Source organism: Trichosurus vulpecula, chromosome 4 (genome assembly GCF_011100635.1).
Source record: "Trichosurus vulpecula isolate mTriVul1 chromosome 4, mTriVul1.pri, whole genome shotgun sequence".
In the NCBI taxonomy this organism is placed as follows: domain Eukaryota; kingdom Metazoa; phylum Chordata; class Mammalia; order Diprotodontia; family Phalangeridae; genus Trichosurus; species Trichosurus vulpecula.
The window spans coordinates 76859528-76872073 of record NC_050576.1 but is presented as its reverse complement, the minus strand read 5'-3'; the positions used below and the strand labels follow the sequence as shown (position 1 = coordinate 76872073).

At 41.7% G+C, this 12546-nt stretch overlaps 1 protein-coding gene across 2 annotated transcripts in view; it reads right to left on the bottom strand.

Moving 5' to 3' along the window:
• The window catches only part of CACNA1E (calcium voltage-gated channel subunit alpha1 E), a 405658-nt gene that overhangs the window by 18814 nt on the left and 374298 nt on the right, over nt 1–12546 (bottom strand). For both annotated transcript variants that reach the window (XM_036756876.1, XM_036756878.1), the window contains exons 36-39: nt 10407–10498; nt 9376–9541; nt 6629–6756; nt 870–966 (exon numbers count right to left, since the gene is read on the bottom strand). In XM_036756876.1, coding sequence (XP_036612771.1) covers nt 870–966; nt 6629–6756; nt 9376–9541; nt 10407–10498 — 483 coding nt within the window. The remainder of the gene's footprint in view (nt 1–869; nt 967–6628; nt 6757–9375; nt 9542–10406; nt 10499–12546) is intronic.

Here is a 12546-nt window from a genome sequence, read left to right as displayed (position 1 = left end):
TTTGAGAAAAGCACACATACTGCTGCCAACATCTTTCTTTCTAAAAGGAAGCTAACATCATGTGGTGGTAAAAGCTCAGTCTCAAGGACTTAGGGCATCCTGATGTCAAGTCAGCTCCGCTGTCCATTATTTGTCTCAGCAACCCATGAGGAATTTCATGACTCTTTTAGACATGATCTCATTTGTCCGAGATGATATTTTAGGAAGATAGTGACCATTCACCTTACAAGAATGCTAGCTAGTCCTTCAAACTCCTATAGTCTACAGCCTTTTCCCATCATTCCTTCCTTTAGATGTTTCCAAGAAATTTGACAACTTGCTTTCTTGATTCTATAATGAGGCATAAGATACCTTTCATATGTGAATGAGTAATAGTTTCTTCTCACTCTTCAGCAAAGGAGAGTGAAATGTCTCCCTGATCTGTTTCAAGGAGTTCACTCGCTGTTTCCTATGTTAATTTAGGATATCTCTCTTGCTTTCAGTTCTGAGGGATATCCTGCTCTAGGTTTTCATCTTGTCCTTTTTAACTGACCCACAGCTCTCCCATGCCCTATTTGCTTGAAATGGGAATATGCCACATCCTCAGCATTGCCTTCCTACTAACCAAATAAAAGGAAATCTCACACACATGTACACACATATACATGAAGAACTGTGAATAATAGGTCCATACCCTTCCTGTAGTGACTGGAGAAATCATTCCTCCATGAGCCTTTCTATGTCTTCCGTCTTCTTCTTATCTCCCTTTGCTTTATAAAGTTCCCATCTCCACCTCCCCATCCCAAGGTCCTCCCCATTTTCAGGCCTCCCCACCACTGGGTCCCATTTCCTGCTCATCTCTAGCCCAAAGGAAGGAAGGGTTGATCTACCTTATACGCCACTTTGGAAGGACATCTCTTGCCGAGGCCTAGCGGTGGTGACATGAGAGTCAGCATTTCATACATCTCAGTGTAATGGATGCGGCCACTGCTCATGGAGGGGTGGGAAAATGAGATGGGAGATTGGAAGGGGTCGAGGGAAAGAGAAGGAAGTGGGGAGAAGGATGCAGAGAGAGACGAGAGGAAGAAAGGCATTCCCAGAGAGCAACAAACAAACAAAATAATACAGGAAACAAGAGAAGAAAAAGACAAAATAAAAAAATGGACAAACAGGAAAAGAACAGGAAACCTGTTAATCAAGGCAAATCATACACGTGAGTCCATCCTGGTGTGGATTTATATCACGCCCCACACAGACCCGGGAACATCAGCATGAGCCTTCTGTCCCCCTTCACCCCATCTCATTGGGAATCAGCTTCTCCTCTTGTTTCAGCATCACTCCATGTCATCATGATCAACTCCTTCAAAATGAACACAGGCTTTTTGTTTGTTTGTTTTTTCACTTCCCAGGGCTGTGTGAGAGTGGTATAAACCGGATAGACGGTGCTCAAGCCATGGGTGATGAAGAATGTAGAAGCCAGGATTCCTCTGGGAATCACTGGTCCCATTAAGATCAGGGCCCTCCATGGTTTCCACCAATCTCGATACCAGATATGCCCTTGTCCCTTTATCCCATAGCCAGAGCATCGTGTATCCCCCCCTCTATGGTGTCTATGCAATAGAAGAGAGCATCTTGCATAGAAGGTGGCGGGCTGTGGTTGCTTGTCAAAGGAGTTGGCCCAGTTGCTTCCACCTGGCTCTGTGTATGGAGTGCTTTTCCCCAGCATGCACCAGTGCAATGGCATGCTGGAGATGGAAGAAACAAAACCAGGGGGAGGAAGAGCATCTCACATGCCATGCTTCCCTCCCCAGCTCTCCCCCCACATGCGATCGCAGGTTCCACCAGGTTGGAGTTTAAAGAGTCTCAGCAGAGGCAGCTGTTTGGCCTTCTGAGTGTGGGAATCACTGCGTCCCCATCCCATGACATCTCCTCCCCATCACCCAAGTCGGTGTCCTTCCTTGCTCCTTCCTCCTGCGTCCTTCTTCTGGCTGCCTCTAAAATGGTGGGCTATACCTCAGTGAGCCCCATACCTGCCTTCCCGCAGCACTTTGAAGACCTTTCCATACCAGGCAGGCTGAAGTAGTTGGGTAATTGGGAACTGGTCAGTATAAAGTAGGATCTCAAGGAGAAGGCCTCATACCCAAGCAATACTCTCTTTTGGACTCCCAGACAGTGGCTTGGCAGACCTGACAGACTACTCAGTCCCATATTCCCAGATCCCACAAGCATTTTCACAACGTACTATGTCAGGCTCCTCAGGCAAGGAACCTCTTAAATAACCATTCGGTAGAACTTTTTGCTAGAACAACACCATCCACTGTAAACTTCTCAGATAAATTGAGCTATTAGAAGGACATTCCAATCACCACCATCACCACCATTTCTGCTTTGCTGTACTCTGGGGTCTGTGTCCTTTCCCTACCATCCGCTTTCATTGACCCTCACTGATAGGCGTAAAGGTGTAGTTTATAAACCTAGTCAACCCAGGAAGGCAGCTCTTGAAAGACCACAGTATCTGAAGTAAGACGACTTTTGCCTACTTTCTCCTTTGATGGTCTACTCCTGTCTAAAAGGTTATGTGCTCATCTATCCAAGGGCTACTAGGTACAGTGAAAAAAGTCATCTGGAATATGCTTTAATTTTTGGTAGGATGTCAGTTTGGTGAACATATAGGTTTTGTCCATGCACGGTTCAGGAAATTCGGATGAACTGTGCTGGGATGTTGTGAGTTCTATAATCTATACATATATCTACACTGACATGGAACAGTGTTTGTTATTGTGTGAGGAGAGAGAGAGAGAGAGAGAGAGGAGAGAGAGAGTAGAGAGAGAGAGGAGAGAGAGAAAAGAGTAGAGGAGAGAGAAAAGAGAGAGAGAGAGAAGAGAGAGAAGAAAGGAAAAGAGAGAGAGAGGTAGAAAGAGAAGAGCAGAGGAGAGAGAGAGGGAGTAGAGAAAAAGAGATAGAGGAGAGGAGAGAGAGAGAGAGAGAGAAAAGAGAGAGAGAAAGAGAGAGAGAGAGAAGAGCTTAAAATGTTTTCAGTATTTACCTTTTACCATTCTCCCCAAATATTATCCCTATGCCCCTCTTTCAAGTGTAACAGCTGCTGGTTCTGGGAGGGTTTGGACCTCTTTAAACTCAAGGGAAAGCAACATGAGGGTTCATTTGTGTGGCGCGGTGGTGGTGGAGCAGAGGAGGAAAAGGAAGGGTTAAATGTTGTGTCCCATCACCGGGTCATGGCTGGGGACTGGGAGGCAAACCTTGCACGCCACCCTGTAGGGGCAGTTCTCTCCCAGGCCCAGAGGAGGCGAGATCACCCGTACTAATTTGTACATATCCTTATACAGGATCCTGCCGCTGTAAAGGAAGCACAGGTGAGTTAATAGGATACTCAGAGAATGGGAGGTGAGGAAATGATAGCTTATTTATTAAGGAGTGGCATGACCAGTGCCCATTCCATTCCAGAAGGTACCCCAAGGGTTGCTGTCTCCTTTCCTTGGACTCCAGAAATTCCACACCCTATAGGACTGATTCTAATCACCATCAAAACATAAGTAGTACCACTTGCTTTCCAAACTCAATCTCCTAGGCAGATCAAAACCCATCTAACAGCAACAGGAGCCACACTGACTAAGGGTGTCTAGGGCCCTGCAAAGTTCCACACCTGGACAGATGCATAAACTCAACTCTGATCTGTGTCAGATCTCTTAAGAACTCAAGGTTATTGGTTAACAAATGCCTTTGACAGCTGCCGAGAACAGATGTCGAGCTGATAAGAAAATGGGCTGCTCTTCTGTTTGTTTTTTTCTCAGATATCGTTTTATATTCAGTTACTCAGATATGCTTGTCAAGGGCTGGGTGCAGGCAGCAGAGACTCGCTATCTTTCTACAGACCTATGGGAGACACATTTCCCATTAGGCTAATTGGCAGAGGACACCATTGGCATGCAGCGTCTTGTAGACAGACAGTCTTTGTTCTCTGTGTGAAAGATTTTTTTTTCAGTATTTCAGCTTGAACAAGCTCCTTTCCAAATAAGCCCAGGAAGCTCCCTTACTTCACGCTTCAAAAGCTACCTCAAGGGGAATCATTTTCAGATACCCTTAAATTCTATTGCCTTTCAGATGGCTAACAAGAACACTCCAGAGTCCCAAGAGGAGTCTGACCTCTCTTGGCTACCACCTTCACCTGGGCCTATTAGGGAGTCTTAGCTCCCTATGGAAAGAAGTGAACCGTATATAAATTGTGTATTTTTAGTGGCTATAAGTCCCTATCTTGTTACAAGCCATGCCAGCAGACAGCCAGTCATCAACTTTCAATCTAGGTAGGTTCCAATTTACATCAGAAGTTTCCACTGGCAAGTATGAACCTAATTAACCCAATAAAACAGCTGTCGTATAGTGGGAAGAGGTACCGAATCTGGAATCATAAACCCAGCTCTTCCACTTACTAGCTGTGTGATCTTGGGGAAATCTCTTCATCTCCCTGTGGCTCAGTTTCTTTATCTGCAAAAGGGAAGTAGTAATAATATCACATTTACATAGTGCTTTGAAGTGCACAGAATGTTTTCTCCAATTGAACCAAAGAAGTAGTTTCTATTAAGTATTATCATTCCCATTTTACAGATTAGGAACCTGATTTGCCTAATTGTCCACATTTAAGTGTCACAGCCGGGGACTGAACCCTGGTCTTCTTACTCCACACCAAGTGCTTCTACCACAATATCACATAGTCTCCTTTCTACCAGCTCCCTATCTCAAAGGGTGTTTGGGAGGATTAAGTAGGAATGCAGAGGGTTGTGAGCCATAAGACTCCCAATGGGTCACTTATTGTTATTGTCTCAAGTTCTCCATATTCTCCAGGGCACTCTGGGCCCTTTCCCACATCTCATGCTCAGTAGAGAACCTCGGCCAAAGATTCTTCCTTTCAACTTTCCCTTCTTTTTTAAGGTAGTTTTCTCCTGTCCTTTTAGGCAGCTGCTTTAGGGGTCACCTCCCGAGTAGGTTCTCTGTCTATGAAGCTCTGGGGTAATTGTGGTTCCTTTGGGCTTATGTTTCCAAGACAACCTGGAAATTGTCTTCATTCTGGCTGATTCCAACTGGATCACTCCTCTACCATCTCTTCAGAATGAAGAAGCTATGACGATAACAGGTATGTTTTTGGGTCATATCCAGGATTTTAGGAGAGATGTGGAGAGGCTTGCTTCCTATTGCTCTTTCCAAGAACACCTCCTGATTCATCCGGACTTGTTTCCAATCTTTCTGCTTTTCCCAGAAGTTGGAGGGAAGAGACAAGAAGATCCGAACCACATGTGGCATTTGAATCCAAAAATAATACAAAAAACTGTCGGAGGATGAGATCTCCAAGCCAGGAAGACATTTGAGACAAAGTTGACATGTACAAGGCTCTTCTGCATGTGAAAGATAGGGAAAGAGTGACTGGTGGCACTGAGATCCTGAAGCCTCTTCTCTCTAGCATGACAGATGACATCTCCTTTTCACCCATTGGACTTCTCTCCCTTCTTCCGCCTTCCTTGCTTTACAACCATAGTGGATTTGCCACACACCTAGGGAAGAACAACCTAAGGGACTGTCCCAGCTAGGCTCCAGGTTTAATGAATGCCTATAGTCTCCAAGAAGGTCATTCATCACAGAGTGGCCCCAGACAGAAAAGGAGATTTCTCCATTGTGACAAGCATGACATTAGAGGGTTCTGTAGCCCAGGTCATTAACGATTAGACTTTAAGGAGAAAAAGTTCTGCTGAGTTGAAATAAACTCCAAAGGAGAGTCCTAGGTGGAAGCAACGTGGCCCTTTCCTATGATATAGGGCAATGCTTTGTAGCACTACTATTACCAAAGAGTTGGGGTCAGGATAGATAAAGGTTGGGACAGTGACATCAAGTACAAACACTTGTAGGCTTAAAAGCCCATGAGAACAGTTATCATCCCTAACACTAAGGACAGAACCACTGTACAGATGTATCCCATTTTGTGGCTTAAGCCCTAGGATTGTAGGCAATGAAAAGGTTCAGGGAAGATATTCCTATGAAGGTCCTGCCAGGAGACAAAACAAAAAGCAGTTAGCTTTTGTCCCCAGGAAGGAGGAAAACCTCAACTCTATTCTTATCAATTAGTATTTGTGGGAATAATAGGAAGATAGATTTGCCTAGTCTGCATATAATTCATGAGTTATCTCAAAGCCAAATATTTTGGGAAGTTGCAGGGCAGGAGACAACTCCCTACAATCACTGATCAGAGTAGTCAGGTGTCTGATTCCCCTAGAAAACTCCTATCAGTGTCTCAGGTCATTCAGAACAGGTCATCTAATGACTCATTGGAGGAGAGAAGGGAGGGCGAGCACAGTGAAAACCATTCTAGCTATTTGCTAGAAGGTAAGAGTGATAAAGACCTGTGACAGAGGGAAAGAGGAGGCAAAGGAGAAACCTTTTGAGACTGCCCAGATCAAGGCTTTCAAGGGAACTGTTGACCTTCAAAAGGTCCAAAATGAATGTCTTCTCTCCTCCTGTGACAGGCACACAATTGAGAAGAGCTCCAATTCCATCCTCTTTCCTGAGTACTCCTGGTATGACCAACCAGTGGGCTCCAACCTGGGCCCCACTGGAAGCCAGGGAGGTAATGGTGAGGTATACGTACCACGCAGCTCGATCATACTCTGCCCAGACTCGGACAAATTCATCCAAGTGATGAGGCCCGAGGATAGATGAGTCCCGGGTCAGGTACTCAAAATTGTCCATGATGACAGCTACAAACAGGTTAAGCATCTGGAGTTCAAGGAAGACATGGGGAGTCAGAGGAAGGAGAAGAAAAAGGATTGAAAGACAAAGGGTCTATAACATCTGTAATGTCATCATTTCCTACTGATACTGCGGCATTCTAAGCATCTTCATTATTTGTACCATGACTATCATTATATAAGCATTATTAATTCACATTTCAATGACACTTGGATATTGCAAAATGTTCTACAATCATGTTTTCTTAATTAAGTGCCATTGTAGTAGACAAGAGAACAACAGCCACAGCTGTGGCTGTATGAGTGTGGAGAGGCCCTCAGGTTAGATAGGCTGTTTCAGTCTCTCTGAGCCTTGCCAGATCCAGCTTTCATTGACCAATAGGGAACAAAAGCACTCTGATAAGTATTTAGAATACAAACAGAAAAGCAAGACAGACCCTGCTCTCAAGGACCTTACACTTTATATAGAAGGACACAACTGTAGGAAAGACACAAAGTCCTGGTGGTCTTTAGGTATAATGGCAATGAAGATGATAATATGTCCTCTTCAATAATGATACTAGTGAGCATTTCTATAACACTTTAAGGTTTGTAAAGTGCTTATCTCATATCTTTATAACATTCCTTTGTGAGATAGTACTAGCATTTCCCCCATTTTAGAGATGAGGAAACTGAGGCTGAGAGATTAAATGACTTGGCCCAAGGTCACACAATTAGCATCCAAGGCAAAACTTGAACTCAGGGTTTTCCTGACTTCAAGTGAAACACTATCTATTGTACTACCTAGCTGATGTCATTTCCAATAATAATACCATATCTCCTTTCGACAATGCCTTCTATTTGACCATTCAAGAGCTTTGGAGATGAGAACTTTCATTTCCTAGTCTTCAGAAGCTGTGGCTATTGAGGAAGTATTTGTCCGGGCAAGTTTCCATAGGGATTGTTTTCCTGGAGGAGAACTCTAGAGGTTGATTGGAAACTGGGCAACTAGTCTATGAGGTGCTGCTATTCCTGGGCTTCATGGGCATAGGGTCCCGTGCTGCCTCCACTTGGGTGTGAGGAGAAGGTACGGTCAAGGTGGTGGCAATGGTTTGGACAGCCTGGCACAAGGTGCCTTCTGTGTCTCCCTCTGGGTAGTTTGTTGCGTTGGCTACATTTGCTTGATTAGATGCCAGTTACAAGCAATACTATCTAAGTGAAAGTGTTTCTTCTTATCCACAAATTTCTTTCGTGCTCACTCTATCCCTGAAGCTAATAATAATAATATAGAGAAAAATAGTACTATGGACAGCTAATTGTAAAAATACTAGAACTACTAATTCACATAATAAGGTTCACAAATAGATATCCTCACAACCTTATGAAGTAGGTACTACAAATATCCTCATTTTTTGAATTTTTTTCAATATTCTAATTTTAATTTTTTTGTAATCCTGAATCCAACAAACATCAGTAAACACAAACATGTGTTATTATCCTTATTTTATAGAAAAGGAAGTCAGAGCTCAGAGAGACTAAGCGATCTGCCTATCTCTTAAATCTGAACTCAGATTTCCAGTCTTTTTCCTACTACATTGTGTCACATTGTTAATAGAGACTGATGTAGCATGGTTCCAACAAAAGCTCAAAACATCTTCATATCCTTCCTATTTTATTTTCCTCATATTATTTCAGTAAAGTAGAAGTAGAAGGCCTCCTGTCTTTCCCCTATTTCAGAGATACAGGGAAAGGACCAAATGACTTGCCCAATGTGCCAGTTTTAACAACCAACAGCACAGGGCCCAGAATACAGATTTCCTAAGTGAGAAAAGTGAGAATTTTTAGTCCTTGTGAGTTGTTGCTTTCTTTTAAAGAAGTAGAAATACCTGGAACACGATCAGTAATGCAATGAATGAGACTTCGAAGTTTATGATACACAGTCACCGCAGGGGTCAATCATCTTCCAGGGGAGTCATTTTTTTCAGGCCCTTGGATTTCTGCAAAGCCAGTGCTATCAGCTATGTCACTTATCTGATCTGATTAGTGAAATGGTCAGAACGATCAGCTTGACCATATTTTGACCTAGGGTCATTTGATTTAGAACTGGAAGGAATCCCAGAGATCTTCTATCCAATGCTCTTATTTTGCCAGTTTGGAAGCTAATGCAGCCTTTTGGGTGTTCCTCCTACTTATTGATTATTTAATAGTCTATGTTTTAATTATTTATATTTATATTTATTTATATTATTTAATAGTCTGTTTTCAATAGGATTGAAAATTCTCACTTGTGATTGTTGGAATAGCCTATCACTCAAAGAGTAATGAAGAGGGCGCTTATGGATTAGCATAACACTGTATATGGTGTTGCTCTCCAAATGCTATTCTACATTTACTATCACGTGACTTAGTCACTTCCATTAACCATTACCAAGATGACCCTTTGGTGTAGTAGGTAAGTTGATGTCATGGGCCACAGGAAAGTCATGTCTGTTTATCCGAACCATTCTACTCTTGCTTCAAAATAACACCATCTTCTATTTACAGGGCATAATTCTCCAGAGAAATCAATAGTTTTCATAAGAAAGAAAAAAAATAAGGTGCTCTGAGACTCCTTTACCAATTGGGAAACCTGAATAACAATAGATCAAAAATGATAAGAGATGCTCACCAAAAAGGAGCAGAAGAAGATGAAAGAAACAAAGTAAAAGTAGGCCAGGTCAGTGCCACAGCGTTCATTCTCATTCTGCCCTGAGGGTGCAGTGGTGTCTGGCTCGCAGCCTTTCTCTCCCAGACATGATAACATAATTTCCTGCCATGCCTCACCTGTGGCACTCCTGGGATCAAAGGACAGACACACTTGTTAGCATCAGTCAATGTATCTCATCGCATTCCTTCTCCTCCTCACTGCCCCTTTCTCCCCACTTCCCAGATAGGGACCATCATGCTTTATATTTTTCTAGTGCTTTTCCTTAGAAGAAAGTCAGGATTGATGAAACTCACCTGGGTTGCTTATAGTTATCCTCATAGTTTCCTTTCTGTCCCACCCCCTACTTCTATCTTTCTTTGGTATAGAGTGCCACAGCAATGTGGCTTCTACTGACTAGTGAGAGGACTTTAAAAGAAACCTCCCTCCTTCTATAGCAAGTGGGATTTTGGCTACCAACGTGGCCATATGTTGCGAGGATCAGTAAATATACAGATCTGTATTTTTGAGTGTTTGTTTCCCTTTCACTTTCTTCTTAAGGGAAGCCAACGTACCTTCATCCCAAATTTTCAGATAAGACCACTGAATACTATGACTATATCTATATGTTGGACTTTCCTAGACTGTGCCAATTTTAAGAAGAGAAGGTATGCTTTCCATAATATTTTTCCATATATTTTATAAGAGGGTTTCCTTTTTTAGACCACATATTCCAATTTGTTTCAGAAAATATGGTTACCATACCACTGAGTTTAAGTGACTTGCTTGGCTGTTTACTAAAGCAATTGCTCCTCTCCCGCCCCATTTCCACTGTACTGAAGGTGGGAGATACCCTTCTCTGCTCCACAAAGAGCCAGACTGACAGGAAGAACCAGGATTTGGGGGAAAACAGAAGGGAAAAAGGAAAACAAGGGAAGGTGGAAGCATCAGACAGACCTGAATCCATCTAGTTCCATCATAGATGTCATGGATTAATATGTGAATGGACCTGGTACCTGAAGAGCAGCATAAGGGACCCAAAAAAACTGCGGAAGTTGTTGTGCCGGTTAATGTGACTCTCTTCATCTAATTTTATATTTCCAAAGACCTGAGGAATCCAAGATATGGAAATAAATAACAGAAACCAGTAAGAATCATTACAATGTGACATACCTAACAATCCTAGATCAGATCAGCCTGGATATTACCACATGAAGAGAATGAGGGGAGAGGCAGCAATCCCTCTTCTCTTATAGTCAGTGCTGGTGGGAAACTATTAGATGCTTCTGTAGAACACATAACCTTATTGAAGGCAAACTATATGTTTCACATGTGCTATTGGTTTAGAACTCATAGGAAACTTGGCTGATGAGGTATATCTGCTATCTTTTCTGAATATTTTTGTAGTGAGTTAAATCTTTGGGAGCTGGGAAACTCTTAACCTAGAGCTCTCATGAAAAGATATATGTATGGATATCTATATATGTGTATGTCTATGTAATTATGTAAACATACATTGTATCCTGTGCATATGTATTATGTGCACAAGTGTGCATGTATATACATACATACATACATACATACATACATACATATACAATGTACCTATAAGACCCAAATATCTACCCATAAGGGAAATCCCCTTATACAAAAGCTAGCTATGTTTGAACGCTGACTCTCTCACTAACTAGCTGGCAGATGTTAGGCAAGCCACTTAACTTAGGTAGGCCTCAATTTTCTCATAAGCAAAATGTCCCTTCCTACTCTAAATTCTATGATCCTAAGCACCAGAGCTGAAAAGATGGAGAAAATCTGGATAATTCTGGGAGAAAAGGGGAGAAAACAATACACTTTTTCTTATTCCCTATATTTCACACCATGTAAACCCAATTAATAAGAAAATTAACCATTACTTATTTTTATGACCTATTATACATTTAAAAAATAAATTGGTAGTTTTTTTTTCAGGCCATTTGAATTGTTGGCCTTTAAGTAATCCTTAATGTCAATGGAGACTTTCAGATTCTTCTCACTGATAATTCCATTTGCATGGTCCTTGCTCAACTGTATAATTTCATTGGTAGAAGATGCTGCTCTTGGGGTAGGAATGATAAGGGGGGGTGGAACTGACCACTCTTTCCTAGAGTTTGTGATAGAGGACAGGAAAGTTGTCAGAGAAGTAGAGAAGGTTTCAAAGGGTTTAGGAGAAAGGAAGGGTCCCATGCCCTAAAGTCACAGGGAAAGTCAGACCTGGTGAGATGGAAAGCTCTCAGGAATAAAATTCTGGGCATGATGCAAACCAATTCATATGAGGAGGAAGAGCTAAGAAATTATCTAAAGAGAATTATGTAAACACAAAGAAGTCACCAACCACCTTAAATTCAAAAGATGTGTAAGAGAATAAATACAAAACCATGACATAATCATGTCAGAATGGTCAAGAGAGGCAAAGCTTAGAATGAATCTAGGCTGGTGAGGAATGCTAAGAATTTTGTATTTTTAAGTTATATTGGAGAACAAAGAGAATCATCGAAGAGTAGAAAGAGCTACAGCTAAAGTTGGATGGGAAGATAATTTACATTGGAGAGAAGACACATGTACAATTCTCACTCTCCTTGTGTTTTACATGCCAAGGAGAATAATCTTTGGATCAAAACGAACAGAACAAAAATAGCAAATAATGAGATAGGTAAAAGTAGATTGTTACAGAATGTCAAGGTGACCTTGACAAGTTCAAGTCATATGACCCAGATAAACTAGGTCCTGAGGTACTGAAAGAACTGGTAAATGTGGTTATGAGCCCTATCTATCATGGCAAACTGAATATGTCCTATAGCTCTAGATAAGGATATATGTTATGTAGATTTAATCAAAAAATGAACAGATTCTGAAAGCCAGTATATAAGCCAGTAAGCTTGATTTAGATTCATTCTACAATGTATTATCAAAATGATGGTTAGTTACCATATAGGGTGATAAAAAGGATGAACAGAGAGATTTGACATGACTTTATTCGGAATGGATGATGCCATATTAAACTCATTTCCTTTTTTTAACAGTATTACTAGACTACTGGGTCAGAGGAATAATATAGATATTTGTATCAATCCAGATTCTTAGCTAATGCTAAAATTCTAAATTAATGATAGATTCTTA